This window comes from Pseudorca crassidens, chromosome 16, assembly GCF_039906515.1.
Source record: "Pseudorca crassidens isolate mPseCra1 chromosome 16, mPseCra1.hap1, whole genome shotgun sequence".
NCBI lineage: Eukaryota > Metazoa > Chordata > Mammalia > Artiodactyla > Delphinidae > Pseudorca > Pseudorca crassidens.
Genome location: NC_090311.1, coordinates 48,934,192 through 48,955,015, shown reverse-complemented (window position 1 = coordinate 48,955,015; position 20,824 = coordinate 48,934,192). Strand labels below are relative to the sequence as shown.

Sequence of the window (20,824 nt, the reverse complement as noted above, 5' to 3'; positions counted from 1 at the left end):
TGCCGAGCCCACGCAAGGCTTCCCTCCATGGCCTGTGCCCTCACAGCCCCCCAAGGGCAGCACCCTGGGGGGCTCCAAGTCTGGAACCAGGAGACGGGAGTTCTGTCACCCCTGAGCCCAGTCTCCCCAAGGGGAGCCTTTTAAAGGTAACGCATTGATGCGGTGATAATATTGACACTGATAAAAAGAGGTCTCGGAGGAGGCAATGTGGATTCAAGACTGAGTGATAAAAGCTGAGGGGAGCTTGAGGCAGGGCCCGTCGTATGAGCCCACAGGGCCCCCCAAGCAGATCCCAGTGCCTCAGCGTGCAGCACACCCCTCTTCTCACCCACCGTCTAGGCTAGACTCCCCAAGCCCACAACCCCTGGCAAGGGCAGCCCCTTGCAAAGTGGGATCACAGAGAGGCCAGCGGTGCATGGGCCCCCAGGCCGAGCCCCACACACACCCCCAGTGACTGAGTGGACCTCCCAGCACAGCATATGAACAGCCTGGCAGGTCCCAGACAGCCATGTCCATGTCATGTAGAATTTGTCATTAACGACAGCGAAAGCACCAGCCTTCCCAACAGACTCACATGCAGCAAAATGTAAACAATTCAAGCAGAACTATCTTCCTCCCTCACTCCCATCAGCCAGGCTGTTTGAGTGGGAAAGGGGAGGAGGTACAGCTAGGAGTACCACATAACCCAGTCCTACTGGAACTTGTCCATACCAGGCCTGATCGGACACAATATCTACATGTCATCAGTAGCGGTGGGGCTCTGAGGCCATTCACTTCCCCACACCAATGTTTCGTGTTTCATAAAATTCAGGACATGTCCTGGCAGTGGGTCACCCTTGTGAACATCCTCTGTCCTTGTCACAACAAAGAAGAGGTTGGGTTACTCTTCTCAAAAAGCCCAAGCAATGCCTGCGTGCAGTGAACAAAGGTTTTGTTCTGGGATTGGCATCTCCAAGTCTCTCCTGGAGGACCTGCTGGGCTGGCCAGCCATACAGGACACATTCAGCTCCAGAATCCAGGCTCCTACCCCTACCACGCTTAACAGATGCAGTAAAATTCTTTGAGCATAAACACCCTAAAAGCCTTTGCCAGATGCTGGACAGAGGCAACTGAATTATACCTTCCGCCATGAAACCAGCATGGCCCTGTTTTACCCAGTACAGTAACTCCTATGCTTGTCTTTTCCATACAGGCAGACCTCAGAGATATCGTCAGTTTGGTTCCAGACCACCGCAATAAAGCGAATAGTGCAATAAAGCAACTCACGTGAATTTTTTGGTTTCCCAGTACATATAAAAGTTATGTTTACGCTATACTGTAGCCTATTAAGTGTGCAATAGATTATGTCTAAAAAAACAAAGTACATATCCTAATTAAAAAATACTTTATTGCTAAAAACTACTAAGCATCATCTGACAACAGAGGGTTGCCACAAACCTTCAACTGGCGAAAGACACCGTAATAAGGCGAGATGGGCCTGTAACATGGCACAGAGGGGCTCTGGAGTGGGTCATTCTGGACTTGAGTCCTGTTCAAACCCCGGGTGGCTGCTTGCATGACCTTAAGCAAGGCATTTAAGTTCTCCAGCTCCGGTTGCTTCATTTTCAAAGTGTTAGGATTAGAGAAGGCACACAGAGGGCCATGGCAGGCACCCAGGAAATGATGGTACCCTCCCTCCTCCTGATAGCAGGCACGTGGGGCCAGAAACCAAGACTCCGAGCAAGCTGGAGCTGGACGCAATGAAGCCCAGGTGCTGTCCTCCTCTACAATCTCTGGCCACCCCTCCCAGGGTCTTGTCATTCTTGCCTGACATTAAGAGCAGCCACTCCAGGGGACTTCCCTGGCGGTCCAGTGGTTAGGACTCCGCGATTCCACCGCCAGGGGCCCGGGTTTGATCCCTTGTCGGGGAACTAAGAGGTTGCACCGCGAGGTGCAGCCAAAAACAAGAGGAGCCGCTCCAGGGGCAACCCCAGCTCCGCAGCACCCAGCAAAGCAAAGGCTTTGCGAACACGGTCTGGGAGATCAAGAAGGCAACCGGCCAAGGCCAAGCCGAGTGTATCCAACACTGCAGGAATTTGCATAATTAACCACTTGGAAAGAATACCTCTAGGCCAGTCTTGGTTATGTGTTAAATCCTTGCAGGGCCTAGAAACAGGGCAAGAGCTGAATTCATCTGGAAGGGAAATGACGAATGTGAACAGTGAACAAGCACGGATGCTTCTCGAGAAGCTACGTGTCCGTCACCGCCTCCATCCCTCCTTTCAGATGCAGACACTGAGGTTACAGAGGTGAGGCAAATGACCCAAGGTCGCACACAGAGTAAGTGGGGGAGCTGGACTCCACCCCAAAGTTGCTTACATCCAAAACCAACATTCAGCAGAGCAGTAGCCGGGAGGAAAGGAAGCAAGGAGAGGAGGCGAGGGATTGGCGAGGAGAGGGGAGGGCAGGGGCCCAGCGACACTTAGCAGACACCAGCCCCAGAGCAGACTCCACCGGCCTTTTAGCAAGGAGAAAAGCTTTCCTAGGAGCAGACACTGGCACGGACACTGCTGGGAACATTCTGAGAAAGCCTTGGACACATTAGCGCTAATCCTAGCCTGCCCATTACCGGCCTGGATGACTTCATACAGAGAAATGTGTTCCGGTGAAAATGCCGAGCATCGCCGGGACCTCACAGCCTGGCTGACCACCGGCGTGATCCGGGGGCCTGATTAGCCCAGAGCGGCAGGGCTGCTGGCCAACTGCACCAAATTAAGCGTTCCCAAATGTTAAGTTCTCCAGCAGCGGGCTTCATCTGGCTGCTGATGCATGAGGTAGCATTTCGAGTAATAATTAATTAGAGAATAAAGCAAGCAAGGGACATCAAATGGAATTAGTATAATTCTGCCTTTCACTTCCTTTTACATTCAATCAGAGAGGGCCAACAAAGTGCCTGGGGCTAGAAAGAAAACCGCCAGGAGCATTCAGCCGCCCCCTGACTCCTTCCATCCACCGCTGCTGCCAGGAACACCACACCCACAGCCTGTCCCCCAAAACCCACCCAGGCCGGAGAGGGACCTGCCAACTCCAGGTTGCCACCTCTTTGCCATTAGACCACCAGGGCGCACCCATCATCCGCTCATAGAGTACTTCTAGTTTTCTGTTCCCAAATTCATCGTTTCTTTGTTAAACTGGTGGGTCTGACCCCTAATGAAGTTGTTTAGAAAAAAATCATTGATTATCCCAGGCACCAAAAACATAAGCACGTACACCAAGTATCATTTGGTGACATGCAAACAACACCTGCTCCGGGTACTGACATAGCCCAAAGCAGAGCTGCCCACCTCTGCCAAGAGCTGGAAATTTATTTCATCCCTAGAGGCTTACACCTGTCAACAAAGAGAGGAAAATTAAATGGAAAAAAACAACGAACAACGGCCTCAATCTTGCTGCAAAAATCCCTGGCAGTGACTAATAACCAGGTTTCCCACTAGCCGCTCCCAGCCTCTCAGCATCTGGGCAGGCGTTGGGTCACCCGTCAGGGACCAGTCAGGAGTCAAGCTGTGCTGGGGTCTCCTCCTTCACGGTATGTGCTGTGGGCCCAGCATCCAAGGATCCCCACGTCCGTTTCAGCCATGCCCGAGCAGACAGTGCCTGCAGCCCACCTGAGCCAGCCCCAGGGAGCCCTGGGCAGCGCTCCTGGGCCCCAGGCCCCACCACCTACCTCGTTGATGAAGGAGTGTGCCCCCAGCGGGCTCAGCAGAAGGATGGCGCGGCGCAGTGTGTCCCGGTAGCGGTTCAGCTCCTCTGTCTTCATTGTGGTGAAGAGGCTGGTGAACACGTGGCTAACGTTCTTGTCCACCTTTTGTAAAGAGACATCAAGGCCCAGCCGCGAGGCCTGGTCCAGAAAGCTTTGGAGCCCACGGATATCTGAGCAGTGGAGAAGACGAGGGGGAGAGAAACATCTTTAAGCGGGAAGGGACCTTGGAGGGCATCTAACTCCAATGCTACCCCCTCCCATATGGGCCTTGAGCAAGGACTCAAGTCTGCCTCCATGGTCCAAAGAACAAAGGCTGGAAGACATGTATTTAGTCCCAATGTCCCTCAGCAGCATCCAGCCCCTGGGTAAGTTTCTCCCGCCATAGGGAGCACGTCCTGCCATCCAACAGGTCCTGTGGCCACAAGTGTCCTGCATGATAAGCTCCTTTTCTCTCCCTACTTTCACCCAATGGGAGTGAAGGTTCTGGGAGTTCTGTCCTGGTTGCTACATGTGGTGGTGGTCCCTAACCCTGGACCCCTGTTCCCTCCACCTGGCTCTGCTCCTCAGGGCTATGACTCCTTGACCCTTAGTGGTGAGCTAAGGCCACTGACTGCCCTGGTCAGAGCAGGCCCAGCCTCAGTCCCACATGCCGCGGAGCGGCCGGGCCCATGAGCCATGGCCGCTGAGCCTGCACGTCCGGAGCCCGTGCTCTGCAACGGGAGAGGCCACAGCAGTGAGAGGCCCACGTACCGCAAAAAAAAATATATATATATTAGTGCAAACCTCCTCTTGTGATGGCCGGGGCTGCTGAATATTTTTTTTTTAACCAGGGCCCAAATCTCTCAGCGGCAGCCCTGCATGAGCCATCTGGCTTCTCCTAAAGGAGAACTGCCCAAGAATGGAACCAGCAAGCAGGCCCAAGAGTGGGGCACAGTCCCTATGATGTCATTTAAGCCCTGGGTCCACCTATGAAGCCTGTTTCTCCTGGATTCTTCAGTTTCATGGGCCAAAGAATACCCTTTCCTGCCTAAGCCAGCTTGAGCTGGATTTCTGTCACTTGCAGCCCAGAGTGTCAATGCATAGGCCACTTTTTCAAGTCTGGGATGTTTCCTTCATCTGGTCCGTATCTGTGTTCCAGCTCCCAAAGGCAGGCCCCACACCTGAGCCACCCCCTCCAGAGGACACTGGGCCAGTCCATATTGCACACGTTGTACTCCCTCAGTGCCTGGGATGTCCGTGGGCTGCCCGGGCATGCCCTGGCCCATCCAGTCACCCAAAATCAAATTCAAAGGATACAGTGTTAATTCAACCCGATTGTTTTTCCCAACCAGTTCCTCTTCCAAACTTTCACTTCATGCCCATTCCACAAATTTCATGAATTCTACACGTACCAGGCAGCATGCAAGCTGCTGTTCCTTCACTGCCCATCTTGCTGGGAGGTTGGCTCACCAGTAAGTCTAGTCCCAGCTGGATACGACAAGAGCAGCCATGGAAAAGCAAGCACGGAGCCAGGGAGGCCAGAGCACCATGGCAGTCATAACTGGGGTGCTGGGGGGAATGTGCACAGAGTCCCTCTATTCCCACGATGGGGGGAAGCCCTGGAATAGGGTCTGAGTACCTGTTGTAGACTCAGACACTTAGAACTCAGTACAGTTCCATCCACTTTGTGCCTCAGTGTTTTCATCTGTAAACTGGGGATGAAAGTTCCTGACTACCATTTTCATAGGACTGTGAGGAACCACAGTTCTTAAAGGTACCACCTGCTTGCATCTCAGGGGCCTGCAGCTGGGAGGCACAGAGAGCCTACATCCTAATGGTCCATCCGAGGGCACAGCAGTGCCCAAATGAGGACCCCTGGGCCCCTTCCAGAGATTGCAAATGTGAGACTGCTATTCAAGTCCATGTGTTCAAGTCCAGCCATGATCTATCGGCAGCCTGGCCCCTGGAGCACAAACATGCCCCCGGAGCTGCCTGTCTGACAAAGCACAGAGGTCTCAGTGTTGCTCTGCCCACTGATCCAGACTGGAAAAGGTGCCAGGAAGCAGGACGGGCCCTCTGCACCAAGCCCCAGGGCTCCCCCAAAGGTGACCAATGGAAGACCACACAGTGCCTTGCACCTGCCCTGGCACCAGGGGCTCCCAACACACAGGCCCCAGGTTGTCAACACCCCTTGGATCCCCAGAGAGGCCATGCAGTCCCCATCAGCCTGCTTGGGCCCCTAGAGATCTGTAGCCTTTAAAGCCTCTTGAAAGAAAAATTTGAAGAGGTTCTTCAGAGCTTCTTCCCCTATCAGAGGGAATGGCAGGCAAATGGGCGGAGATGGCTCAAGGAGAAGAAGTATAGCAGGGGGACGGCACCCCCACCTAGGAAAACTCAGGGCTGGTGTCAACACCGGCCCCTCCCTCTCCTGACCACAGCATAACTCACGCCTGCCGAGGGCAAGCTGGAGAACATCTCAGCACCGAGCAGACACCCAAGCCTAAACCAGCAGCGCGCTCCCGTGCCGGGCACACAACATCTTGCACCCAGATGGCCCATGATGGTTTCCCCTCAACCTGGGCTGCCACTAGCCACCTGTAGCTATTCAAATTTAAACTTAATTTCATTAAAATTAAATAAAATCGCACGCTTAGTTCCTCAGTCACACTAGCCACATTTTAAATACTCAGTGGTCGCAATCTGGCTGGTGGCAACCATACTGAACAGCACAAATATAGATCATATATGATGGATCATCACAGAAAGTGCCAGTACAGGGTCTGCCTGAGAAACTGTCTTTTAACCTGTGCAGTGTAAATGATGGTCCCAAATATGGGAGATGAGCTGCATTCAGGCCTCCCTATTACCATGCCTCTTGCCCTGTCACTTTGAAGACCATTCTAGCTCCTACGACAGGTTCAACCACGCGACCTGCTTTGACCCATGAGACCGTTGTGACTTGGTATAAGCCGAGATTTGAGGAAGTGTGCATTTCTGTTTCCACTCCTGGACCCTGCCACCACCATGAGAACAGCCCTGGACTAGCCTCCAGAAGGATGCAGACGCGTGGAGACGAATCAGACGGACCAGGCAGCCACCGCCGGCTACGTGTCAGCTGAATTCAGATACACCAGTGAGCCCAGAGCAGAAGTTCCTGGTTGATCGACAGACTCACACACACACAAATGACTGTTGTTCTAAGCCACTAATTTTGAGGATGGTTTGTTTCTCAGCAATAACTAACTGATAAACCAAGTTCATCAGATGCATTGTATCTAATACGCCTTAGGAAAAGTTCACTGAAAGAGCAAGGCCTGTATCTTAAAAAGTCACCCACACACACAGCTTCCCCACATGGGGCCGAGTGTGAGCCAGTCCTGGGGTGAGGACACTGGTAGCTTCTGCAGTGCTATCCCTTCGCCTGGACACCCATGTCCTCACTGCCCGTGGCCTTGGCTCTGACCCAGATCTGAGCACAGCTGCTGGGACAGGGATAAAGGCAGCGCTCTGAGACCCACCATCTACCAGTTCCCACTCCACTTCTGGCGCCTTTCAAGGCCATTACAAGTATTTAAAGTGGCAGAGACTGGCACGTCTGCAGAGCCATGCTTTACGTGAGCACGTGCGCAAAGAGAGCTCCAGGGTGGCTCTGTGTGTGTGTGCATGGGTCCACCAGTCTGGTAGGGGTCCAGGAACCTTACGCATCACACCAGCATGGCCGGTCCTCACAGGCTGGGGAGGAAGTCCCCTTCAGTCTCTTCCTTGAGGTCCCCCTACCTAAATCCATCTCAAGCCATAGGACCGTTTCACTTCTTCAGGGAACAGGAGGTGCCACGGGGGGTGGCAACTATCTCGGGACCCACAAGGACGCACGAGGACATGCACACACAGAGAACACAAGCCCTCAGAGCTCCTGCACACGCTCAGCTGCTGCGTTTCTGCCTTCTGTTCGGGCAGCCCCTGATGGAACTGAGCCATCAGAGAGAGTTTAAGCTCCCTGTCAGTGGCTGGCTCCCCACACCTAGAACAAGTGACGCAGGCTGAAAGCAGTGCTCCTGAGGGACCATGGCCCCGGCTACAGCCACCTGCTCCCACTTGGCTGAAAAGGTCAGCCCTCAGCCTGTGAAGATCTTATTCAGTTGCACTTGAGGAGAGCTGGGGGGCAGAAAAACAGTCAAGAGCACAAGCTAACTTTGCCGCCCTCCTGCTGCTCCCCAGGAATGGGGCCAAGGAAGTCCACTTCTCCAACGAAAATCCTTTCCTCCCTCAAGAGTCTGAGTTTGTAACACCACCCTACCTTCATCCCCCAAGAAAGCCAGCTGTCCACTGCTGCTCCCCAGAAAGGGAGAATTCTCCAAGAAGTTACACTAAAGACAGAGATGGGGCTCTCGGGGTAGCAGTGTGGGCATCCCAGGAGCCCTTTGGCCCTCTGAAGAGTTCTGGACCTTGGCCCAGGCCCTTCCACTGGGAGCTCTCTGTGCAGACTGGCCAGCCCAGTCCACCTTTGCTGGTGCAGCTCCCCCAATCAGACCCACCTCCGCTAGAGAGGGAGACGAGGGGGCCACAGTGGGTGTCTCGTCAGCCGCAGCCCAGAAAGGGCAGGAGAAGGCAAACAGCCCACAACTCTCCAAGGTGGCAGCAGGGAGCGTGCGGGGGACACGAACCATGAACAAGGGCATCGGCCACCCACACGGATGACAGGGAGAGGCTCCCAGGAGAGACACCCTGCTCCCCAGAGAAAGGAAGCTGTTCAGCGAACAGGGCAAGTGCATTCCTGCGAGGAATCTGATGTGACGACACCCCAGGACGGGCCTCAGCTGCCTTGGCCCACCCTCTGGGCTCTCAAAGGACCTGCTCATCAGAAGTCTTTGCAATACCAGAGTCGTCCTGTTGACATTCATTCATCCCTCCTTCCCTCCAATATTCACTGAGAGCTTTCTCTGTGTTGGTCCCTCTCCTAGGGGGCTGGGGAACAAGAATGAATGAGCCCACGGTGTTCCCACTAGCACGGGACTTACATTTCAGGGGCTGAAGAAGAGACTGGAAACAAATAAACAATAGATAATTTCCAACCGTGGTGTGAGCGCTGAAGAAAGTAGAGACTGGGTTGCAGGAAACTGCAGAGGGTCGGGGTGGGAGAGGCCCCTGTGAAGAGCATCGGTGAAAAGGAGTCAGCCCTGGAAACCACCCGGGGAAGACCACTCCTGACCGAAGAACCAGCACGTGGAAAGTTCCAGAATGAGGCATCTGGGCTACTGAATGAAGAAGGGCCTTGCTCACCCCACAACGGGGACCAGGAATAGGGAGGACCGGAACTGTGGGGCTGCCAGGGAAGGAAGCTGGGGCCCCACCACCAGCAGTGGAGGAGGTGAGCACATGCATCCCCAGCGCCCGAGCCCTGGGCCTCCTCTGCCCCATCCCTCCTCCCCTCCACAGACCAGCTTCCGAATGCTGGGCCCAGGCACCCTCTGGCACTTCCCGGCACTCACCTCTCTGCCCACTGCCACGCACACCACGCTGCTCTGAAGCTCTTGCCAAAGCCATGAACAAACGGAGACCCTCCTCTCTCTTCATTTTCCATGGGTTCTCCGGAGCACCCAGCCTGTGACCACTCATCCCTGAAGTCCTTTCTCCCCTCCCTGGGCTTCCACACGCACACATGCGCTCTTGCCTCTTTCCTGATCCCTCCCTGCATGCACTCCTGCCCACATCCCCACATTCCTGGGCTTCCCTCTGGCATCACCCATCAGCCAGGCTTGGAGAACATCAACAGCAGACACTCAGGCTGGCCAAGGGCTCTCTACTTCTCCTAAACATCCCGTCATGAGCCCATCTCCATGATCCCTTCCCGGGTTCAGGCACCATCATCTCCTCCTTGGGATTTCTGCCACAGTCTCCGACGAGGTCGCCCTGACCCCGGGGTCCTCCCAGCCAATGCCTTCCTCCGCCAGGATATTTTCAGAGTTCATATCTGCTCATGATATAGCCCTCCTCTAAAACCTTCCACGAATAACACATTTCTTTTCAAGTTGCCAAGAAATTAATATTCGCAAAAGAATCCCTCAATCACAAACAAACAATAAGCCTTCCAGAGACTTTATTATTGTATATAAATAAAGTCCATACATCTTCGCTGATACGTAAGAGACTCTGGTTTTAACAGCTTTTTTTATTTTTGCTTTTGTATCACCATCACCTTCTTCCACCACAACCACCAGAAACCATGCACCCAAACCCCAGTAAAAAATGCTCTTCGCCTTTCCCTGGACACCCCCCCTACACAGACACCCCACCCCCCACCCCACCACACACACACACACACACACACACACATACACCATACACGCACACACACACACACACCATACACACACTCATACTCTCAGCCTAGATGCTCCCAATTTGAAATTTACGGAGCCCCTACCTTTCCATCAGACTCAACTGAAATCATACCTCCCCCGAGGCCATCTCAGATCCTCAAGTCAGAATTCATGCCTCCCTGAAGTTTCAGAGCTCAAGGACCTGGGAAGCAGAAACTAGGTCTTTCTCATTTCTTTGTCCAAGCCCAAGGCTCAGTGACTAGCACAGAGTCAAAGACAGCCAAAATCAGCGGAATCAAACTGGATCAAAGCAAGAACCAGCCTGAAGCCCAGGGTGACTTCAACAACCACACAATTGTCCTGTATCTGATGAAGGCACAGTCCTACTAAGCAACAAAGCTGTAACTATCCCACTACTCCTTCTGAAAGAAGAATTATATAGTCATGGGTATTTAACAAACTTTCTAAAAAGTAATTGAAATGAAAGAACACATTTCAAATTGCTTCCCGTACTATCTTCATTTCCAAGAAATGTCCAAGCACTGAGAGTACTTGTAAACAATATTTTACCATCTATAATATATATGTATATGTATGAAGGCTGCCACCTCACACCCAGGAAGTTCAAAGTTGGAAGTGTTTGGGGATTATTGGCAAATTTTCCAAAAGCTGAGACGCAACTTTCATTCTACTGACTTTTTTTTTTTTTAACTCCTTTCTTATCTGGCCCCCAAATACATGGTTCAAATTTCTTCCCAGCTAGAGTTGACCCAAATTCAAGTTCATTTCCAAGACCTCTGCCCAGGGTCCTCTCCTCCTTAATTGCTCACTCCCCTCCACAGCACCAACTTCAAATGCCACCATCCTTGTCATTCATGGAACAGCTACGGAACTGGGGTGTGTTGGAGGCTGGGTCTGCAGGGGAGGAAGCAGCCACCGTTTCCAAGAAAAGAGATCACAGAGACCTACCTGCTGCCAATCCAGAGTGATACCCCTTCCCTCTGCTCAGAATCCATTTGGTGCCTCACCTCCTCGAACTCAGCTGCCCAGCTGTGCATTCCCTCCCTCCCATCTCCCTCCCTCTTCCTCAAATATTTCCTGAGCACTGCTCCGGGAACAGCAGAATTTGAAAACTTCACAGCCCAGCCCTCAAGGAGCTCTCGGTCCTGCACGTAAGACTTAGCCCAAAGCAAAGAGTGGCTTCGCCCTGCCACTCGCTGAGCGCCTCCCATGTGCCAGCATGTGTTCCATTTGCACACTACATTTCTTGGATGCATTATCAATCCACGTTGGTGTGATAAAGGGCATCTCTATGGGAGCGAGGTGGTCACAAAGCAGGCCCATGGGAGTTCAGCAAAGACAGGAGCAGAAATGCACAGATGTGGAGCCAGCCGGCTCTCAGTGAAGCAAGATGCAGGCCTCTCCCTGTCATGAGATGACAAGTCCCCCAGAGCAAATGCCCCCCCCAGGGCCCAGGCAGGGGCTGGCTTCAGAGGAACAGGTAGACCCTCAGGGGCTGGTCCACCTTCTTTGGCGGCGCAGTGCCACTCTTCTATGTTTTGTGGCAAGGTTCTCATCTGAGAAGGAGGCCTCCCTCTCCTGGTCACCATCTCAGCTGCCCAGCTGGCCCTGGGAGTCCTCCAGAGTGACCTCCCATCCCCAACTCCCCCCGCCCCCCAAAAACCCTGCTCTCTGTAGTAATCATGTCTTTTATCAATACTTTTGGCATTCTGATGGCATCTGGAGCTCTGCTGACCCTGGAGGACTGCCCCTCAGAGGGATAATCAATTCCCAGAGATAGTAACCAACTCGCCCCAGAGCACCCCGTTCACATGCAAACCAACCAGTCCAGGGCCTGCACCCTCAACCACCTCCTCTACGGGACTCGCACACGTTGAGCCACTATCCACTCGCCCCAATCACCCCAGGACCAGGTAGCAGACAACTCGGGACACCCCTGTGCCCCACAGCCTGCCAAAATTATTCAAACCAGCCACTCCTAAGCCTGCTTACCCCACCTCACCCATTCTTTCCTGCAGAAATCACTTGAAGGGCTCTTGCCCATAGTTTCCTTTCTCCCTCTGCCTCCTGATCAACCCTGGTGCTTCCCCCAGTGGCCACCCAAGGCATGGTGTGCCCCCTCCACCTGGGAATTGTCGCAAACTATCTTTTCAATGGAAGTTGTCTCCTGATCTACTGGCCTTGTCATACCTAAGTAGTAATAGAACATCCTCTGCATGGTGACCTGGGATGCAGCTCAGGGAGGGGCACACAGAAGTAGCCCCATTGGCCACACTGCCCGCCCCCTCCCCCGAGGGGTCACAGAATAAGCACAGGCATGGGTTCGAATCCCACCCTTCACTAGCCCAGTGACCTTGGGCAGTCATTTCTCTGAGCCCATTTCTTCTGCAAACAGAGCTAATTCCACCTTCCTCCTAGGTGCCCTATGATCCTTCACTGAGTGGCACACGTTACTGCCAGCACAGCACAAAATAGATGTTCAGTGGCTGTCAGCTCCCTTCCAACCTTCTCATCAGCACTGGAAATGCCCCCAAAAAAGGCTCCCAAATGAACAAATCATCTCTCTTGTCCTAGAGGCTCATCAAGAAGGGAGGTGTGGGCTTCCCTGGTGGCGCAGTGGTTCGGAGTCCGCATGCTGATGCAGGGGACATGGGTTCGTGCCCCGGTCCGGGAAGATCCCACATGCTGCGGAGCGGCTGGGCCCGTGAGCCATGGCCGCTGAGCCTGCGCGTCCGGAGCCTGTGCTCCGCAACGGGAGAGGCCACAACAGTGAGAGGCCCGCGTACCGCAAAAAACAAAGAAGGGAGGTGCCATCCTGATAATCGGATGACACGACAGAAGACTAAAAAGGTCGGCTCTCCCTTCTGTGATAATGTAAGTTCCAAAGTTGTAAAGTGGCGGAAGGGGAAGGTCTGTCATTGAAAACTCTCTGAGAAAGAGACCAAATTTCTGCCCATAATAGGGGCCAATAATATCCAGGAGCCTTCTGTTCAAACAGATCTCAGAACAAGCCACCAAACTATACATGAGCAGATTCTGTAAAGGAGAAAGGGTCGTCTGGGTAATTGCTTGTGAGCACATTTACATGGTGCGTGCACACACATATGTCATTTCAGACACAGGAGTCCATGCGTGAGCCCTACTCACACCCACTGCCTGGAGCCCTGGCAAAGGAGGGCATAGCGTGATCATAACATGCTCACTTCTCCCCAGATTCTGTTCCTTTCCATTTAGAAAGCAAACCCAAGGGAAAAACATTTTAAATAATCAGGCTGGCATATCAAGATTAAAAACAATTTAAAATAAACGTCTACCCTGGCACTTTGGAAAAAACATATCATGCTGCATTAAGTGCTTTGAATTAAGTAAATTACACCAAGCAACTAATTTACATAATGCTCAAAATTTGCATTTTACACATGTTATGATGAAAATAGGTTTATAAAAGAATTCTTCACCAACTTCTGTTCCGAGCTGGGTTCCAGTATTTGGATAAAATTCTGCAGTGCTGATCTGCTACTGTCTTTCGTGTTTCACATCTCTGGCTCCTTCAATATTTGTTTTTAATCTGGCAGGTCCCTTATTCCCACTGCAATAAATAGTCCCTTTGATTTGCAATCCCCTTCCATCAACTGAGAGAGATCATATTTTTCAAGAAACCATAATACACTAATGATTCTTAGAATTTTCACAAATAAAGTTTGATGTTCCTGTCACCTTTCACTTACGAGGTATTTGGTATTGATTTTAGCAATTCTTCCTCCACGATTTGTAGTATTGGCTTAAAGTCCTGCAGCTTTGGTTGCCATCTTTTCAGGATGAGGCATCAGAATGGCATTTCTCAACAGGCTTGCACCAAAAGGCCCCTCAGAAAAGAAGCAAGACCCCACTGGACATACTCGACATGCCCAGAGGAGGCTGAGCATGAGGTCCTTAAGGAGGCTGACCACCAGCCCCAGGAGGCCACCCTGCGCCTTTCGGTCCTTGGTGCCCAGCAAGCGGGCCCAGAGCCAGAACTCCCTCTCCTGGAGCTGCTGGATCCTTAGATGCTTCCTTTATTCTCTCCCTCTCCACAGCCTGTGAGGAAGGGACAACCTACCCATTCCACAGATGAGAAAAATGAAGCCAGAGAAGTTGAGTCCCTCCATCAACACCACACAGCCAGCAAGAGGAACCACCCACAATCATGCGTTGAGAAATTTCTGGATGTTTTTCTGGACGTCTTTCTAATTTAAGTAAGATCCTGAAGCAAATCTAGAAAAGTAATTTCCAAGTGTTTACCCAAAACAGCCATGTTTGAGTTTCCAAGGGGCTCCAGAGATGTTGACTTTGCTTTTTGATAATGCCACAGACAAACGCCCTCCCTCCATGGCATGGCGGGAACGATGCCGTGTGGTGAGGAAGATGGAATCATGCTCACTGCACTTGTTTATTAAGGCCTGGCGTGGTGCCGGCACCATGCTCAGCATTCTGCACATACTGTCTTATTTAGTCCCCATGACACCCTGATGTCGGGCCCAAAGTCATCCAGCCCTTCAGAGGCAGGACTAGGGTTCAAATCCAGAGCTCTGATGCCAGAGTCAGAGCTCTTTACTCACATTCGCCAATCAGCCAAAGGTACCTGGGAAGGGATGGGAAGGAGGCAGGTCAGAGCCCCCCACCGCGTGCACATGCTGAGCCAGGGGCCTGTCACACACACTTCATCTGAGCCCCACGCACCCCTAGGGAATGGCCAGATCATGCCTATTTCACAGATCAGCCCCCGGCTCACAACAGAGCTGATTCAACCCCAGAGCCATATACTGTCAGAGGCTCTGGTCTGTGTCCCATCAAGGCATGGGACTTGCTGATGGTGGCCAGGGTGTCCCCCAGACCCCTGCCCAGGCCTACAGAGCGGTCATCTCAAGCGCACAGGGCTCCAGAGAGACCACGCAGCATGCTGGTCGAATGCTGGAGTCTAGCTTTTAGGAATGGCAAGAAGATGGAAATGTGACGCATGCTATTACCAGCTGTTAATTTGCAATCAGTTTTAATAACTGACATTACACAGTGAAATGCAGCATCTTCATTAATTCCGTAAATTATCGCTGTAGGGAAAAGCCCGCGCTCCCGGAAACGGCAGCTCGACTGGGCTGACTTGGAAGCAACCCTGGACCAGGTTCCACATCTTCAGACCTGCCCCAGGGATGCCGCCTGCTGATCCCAATCCTTGCTGCCGCAGGAGCAGCGGCAGCCTCCCACCTCCCAGTGCCAAGGGTATGGGACTGGCCCCCGACTCAGGCTTTCTGCAAGCGTCTGGTGCCCACTGTGCCATAACCACTGTGGAGGCTCGAGAGACGGATCAGACAAGGAGCTCAATGGAAACAGACACGCGAGCAATGCTTGAAGATGTGCTAGGACCCACGAGAAGTACCTGGGAAGCAGTCTGTTTCCCCAGGCAGTGTCAAGTGAGGAAAGATCTCCAGGAAGCCTTCAGAGAGCTCAGCCCAGGAGCTGGAGCCTGTGGGTCCAAGTGGCCTTTTCTAAGTGGACAGGAGAGGGAAGTGTACTCCAGACCAAGAGAACATCAGGATCAAGGGCCTCGTGGAACCCAGCAGCCCACCTGGGGGACTTGCTGATGGCTCTATTTGGCCATCAGGGACACAGGGCTTGATGTGCCCCTGAGGAGGATGGCCACAGTGGCATTCTTGGGACTGACCAGAAAGCAGCAGAAGGAAGAGCATCATAGTGGTCTTTGGGTCAGCTGAGACCAGGGCTGTGGCCACAACCCCACCGAGGGACCAAGGGGCAGCAAATTCAGTTGCTCTGGAGGCAGCCTGGAGCCCCAGTGTGCGCCTGAGTGTCCCCCACAGCTGCAGCCAGGAGGCCTGAGCAGCTGCTGCCCAAATCCTGTGGGGGCCTTTCCAAAGCAGGGCTCTGGCTCCCAGGTAGGAGAGAGTCGAAGAGCCTCAGTTGCCACCTCTGTAAAATGGGCAGGGTGATGCCTCCTAGGCGGTAGGACAATTGTAGGGAGCAAGCGGGATGACGGATACAAGCACCTGGGCCACAGTCCAAGTGTGGGGGGCGGGGCTTGGAACGATGGGCCTGCCTCACCAGTGACACCATCATCTCCATGCCACCTCCAGCGCCGCCCCGCCCCTTCTGCTCCTCTGCAGCCCTGGCACAGGAAACCTCTGTCTTCACAGCTCTCTGCTGACCTCATGACAAATGTTCTTCTACTTATGCATTTAATTTACATAATTACTCTCTGATATTTACTCGGATTTAATTTGTTTCCTCTGGAACTTGCCTTTGAAGAGGCAGTGCCAACCAGAGACAGGAGTAAAGCGCAGCAAGGGGCTCACAGACACCACCGCCCCTCTCCGGGGGCCTCCAAATGCCGCCTCTGCAGAAGGACCGGGCTCTGCCCGCAGACAGGCACCATGCACAGAGCCTCACACCTCCCGGTGTCAGATGGGGGCCAGGCTGGGGAGGATCACTGCCCGTGAAGACCTCACAGTGGAGAGAGAGGTGTGTAAACGCCAGTCCCAGGAACGACTCTCTATGCCGGCCCCAGAGGGAAGTGTGGGCAGTGCCAGGTGGAAGGACGGCAGGAGTCCTCTGCTCAGGAGTGATGGGGAAGTGGTGGAGCTGGGCGTCAGACTGAGCTGGAGTCCGGAGGCAGTGGATGGACTGATGGCACTGCCAGGACCCTCTTTGCTGCAGCAGAGTGGGGCTCCCAGGGGTGTTGTGTAAATGAGGCTGGAGTCCAGGTCTGGGCAGAACACAGAGGGCAGCATGGACACACCGTGGGGTGGAAGAAAGGGTTTGATTTTGAAAAATCCGTTTGGCAGTTCTGTAAGAAGGGGCATGACCTGGAGGGCAAAGGGCCGTAGGCCATCAAAATCTCAAGGCCATGGCCCAAGCACAAGCACTGAGGTGGAGAAGAGGGCCTTTGGCTCAGAGAAAGAAGGTGAGGGAGGAATTAAACATGAGGGACGCCGGGTTATGCTTGCCAGGCTAGTGGATGGGGAACCAGGAAGAGAAATATAGGAGGCGGATGGGGGACGGGGGCTCAGTCCTGAGTGGCCTCAGCCACTCAGCCGCAGGCCTACGCTGGGAGCACAGGAGCGCCTCTCCTCCTTCACCTCTGCTCTGGGATGCTGATGGGGATGGGTCCATCCAGGCTCTGCTGTGCTGCGAGTCTCATTCAGCCCCAGTTCTGAGCCTCTTTCCTCCTAGTTCCTGGGCTGCTGTTCCAGGTCGCTGGGCTGGAGCCTCCCCCAGATTTTGTCCTTTACAACTCATTGATTTTTGTGCACACACACACATACTCACTCGCATACACTTACATGTTCACACACACTCGTGCTCACACACTCACATCCATGCCCACATTCTCACACTCATACATTCATACTCACACCTTCACACAGACTCACTGACATACACTCACCTGCACCCTCGCCCTCACGTTCACCCCCACACACGCTCACTCACACAGTAGCGTGCTGGAACCAGCCTGTACCATCTCATGAGAGGCCGTGGTTACATTTTCAGGAATTTTGCAAGCCAGTTATCAAACACAGCCACTATAAATTAAATCATATAAACGTATAATTAAACAAATTACATTACAAACAAAATTGACAAGTACACAAAGCCCATCACTTCCTAATTATTTTGCTACATTTTACTCTTATCTGTGTCCATGGAGCTGTTAATGTCTGTTGTATCTGAAACACCACTTCATGGCGCATCATCCCTTCCCAACTCCACATTCAGTGATATCATGACGCTCAAAATCAGTCACCATAGGAGTACTTACACCCCAGAAACCAGCAAAACTATAAAGCAGGGCTTTCTGTTTCCCTAGAGAGCCAGGTGTTGAACACTTACTAGCACACCAGGGCTTACAATGCTGCACACATTCACACTCCCCCACTCTCACACACGCACAGCTGCGCCCATGCATAGCCACGCACACTCACACCCGCACTAACACACTCACACAGTGCCACTCAAGTCACGTACACACTCACACTGACACACACAATGCTTTCTCACTCTCTTACATACACGCCAGCGTTCCCTTTCAGAAACCACAGCCATGCCCGGGAAGGAGACCAGAACCGTACCCTCTGCTCCCCCTGGCCTCCCCCCACCCTCCCCTGGGCCTGGGAGCTGACTCCCCCGGAAGGCGTCTGTGCTGCAGCCTCCCCACACCGCCTGGAGGGCACCTCACGTTGGTAATAAAAGCAAGACGACGGCAGAGATCAGTCATAATGGGGTCGGTTGTCCACAGAGACGAGGAGCTCTGCAAGTCTGGGTGAGTTGCCTGGACGCCCTGGCCCAGGCAGCCAGCCATTCTGGGAGCAAACACAGATGGCCAAGGGCTTCTGTGGCCCCGTGCAGCCCTGTTAAACCCCCAAATTAAGCCCGCACCTATATTAATTAAGAGCCAGGATCTGCAGGCCTAATAGAACTGCCGGCCCACCTGTCATAAGCTAGTTAACTCCCGTCAGAACCTCTTGGGCCAGATTACAAATGGATTCAGGGTGGGGGGCCAGGAGAGGCAGGGTACTATCCTGAAATATAAGTCGAACTTTCCTTCCAAAATACCATCCTCAGGGGCTTCCCTGGTGGCGCAGTGGTTGAGAGTCCGCCTGCCGATCCCACATGCCGCGGAGCGGCTGGGCCCGTGAGCCATGGCCGCTGAGCCTGCGCGTCCGGAGCCTGTGCTCCGCAACGGGAGAGGCCACAACAGTGAGAGGCCCGCGTACCGCCAAAAAAAAAAAAAAAAAAACCATCCTCGGGCGGCTGATCTATCACACGCCCACCCCTGCCCGCACACGCCCACCCCTGCCCACACCCTCCACAAGCGAGGCCTGGACCGTGGCACCTTCCATCACCAGCCTCTGGAAGGTCCTAGAAATGCCAGGGCTGCTCCAGGGCTCCGAGGAGGATGGGGACAACTGGGCTAACAGTTTGATCAGTGTCAGCGGGGCAGGCCACAGTGACAGAAACGTGGCTGCCAGGGCCAAGGCCACCCCTGCTCCTCCCCCCAAGGGCAAACATCCTCCCTGCCAGGAGCATTGGGCTGGGGAGGGGGGGAGCAAAGAGCAGTCACGGAGCACCTCCTCGTGCGGGCCCCGCACACTTCCCATTCATGACCTCCTCACGGCAAGCCCGTGAAGGCAGTATTAGTATTCCTGGTTTCCAGATGACAAAGCCGGAGCCCAGAGAGCTTCAGTCACTCAAGTAATAGGGGCTGACCCAGTCAGACCTGACTCCACCCCACTCTGCTGCCCCCAGAGCAGTGAAACAACAGAACGTCAAGCCCCTAGGACCATATTCCGTGCCCCGGTCTCCAGGAAGCCCCCTGAGTCCTGCCTGATTCTGGGCCAGCAACAATATCCCAGGGGGCCCATCCCAGCAGAAGCAGGTGTCTCTGGCCAGTGGTCAGGGATTCTGAGTATCTGATTCACTGTTGCACATCCTGTCCTCCAAGCATGGCAGCTCAATAAAGAGTCATGGGGAAAATGTGTGAATTAACTAATGAAAGGCAATTCTCTGTCCAGGGGAGGAAGTCCATGTCCATGAAGAGCCTCCTGGTTGAAGCAGAAGCCCGCACTGGAGCTGATCATGCAACTGGAGAGGAGGGGCTGGCAGGGCTGCCATTGCCGGCTGTCCTGGAGCACATGCCTCTGTCCACCATGCATTCCCCAGGAGCAGCGACCGTGGGGGACATCCCGGCAGTGCACCCGGCACTATGCCCTGTGCCCAGCCCTGTACTCTCCCTATCTCATCTACCACCCCAGCAACCCCAGGAGGGCAGGTCTATCATCATCCCCATTTTACAGATAGTAAAACTGAGACTCAAGAATGCTAAGTGCTAGAGCCACCATTCCAAAGCCTCTGCCCTTAGCCTCTCTGCTTCATGGGGACGTGGCTGCCACACAGAACCTCCTCATTACTGTTAGCCCCCTTTGCCTTCCAGGAAAACCAACAGTTAAAATAAACCCACAATCTGCCCAGTATCCCCCTCCCAGGCCAGCACCATGGGCTGTCCAGTGTACTGAAGGCTGGGGACCGCCCTACCATGGCCCTGGGACTGAGCTGCCCCAGCCTGCAGCCGACGGCTCAGTGCCCACATTATCGAGCTCCACGGCTCTGGGTGGGCGGCCGGCCTGCCATTCTCCACAGCAGCAGCCATGCAGCCTCTGCTCCGGGCACCAAAAGGGCTCTTTCATAGCCCACAGCTGCCTTTTCCCCCAACTTCACAAGAGCAATTGGAGATGCAGATTCCGATTCTGAGTCGGAGCTTTCTCCACGATCCTAGTGGTTTCCAGTTTAGAGGGAAATGAGAACCCCAGAAATCATTTAGAATTAACCCTACCATCCTGGAGCAGCAATAAAACTCCGTTAAGAGTGAAATATAGGCAGTACATCGCAAGCCCTGTCACTGAGAGAAAAGAGAGAACCAATTGTCTGTTGGCTGGCTCGTGCTCCCAGGCAGGTGGAAGTATCAAAGCAATGGCAGAGCTCTCCCTCTTCATCCCCACTCCCCTGCCTTTTCCTCTGACTGCATGCATCAGCATAAGGGAGGGACAGGTTGATGGTCCTCAGGGCTCTCTTGTGGGAGCGGGGGTGGAGAGTGCCGGAGCGGGAAAGTCATGAATCTCAGGCGGGGCTCTACTCTGTGCCCCTCAAGGAAGGTCTGAGGATCCGCTGCACACATCGCAGGCCTGGGGAGGAGGTGAAGGCAGAGAAACATCCGGGGACT

The 20,824-nt window shown here is 53.6% G+C and overlaps 1 protein-coding gene across 2 annotated transcripts in view; it reads right to left on the bottom strand.

Annotated features, from left to right (window-relative positions):
* Positions 1–20,824, bottom strand: part of GRID1 (glutamate ionotropic receptor delta type subunit 1) — a 666,917-nt gene that overhangs the window by 464,067 nt on the left and 182,026 nt on the right. For both annotated transcript variants that reach the window (XM_067710323.1, XM_067710322.1), the window contains exon 4: positions 3,704–3,909. In XM_067710323.1, coding sequence (XP_067566424.1) covers positions 3,704–3,909 — 206 coding nt within the window. The remainder of the gene's footprint in view (positions 1–3,703; positions 3,910–20,824) is intronic.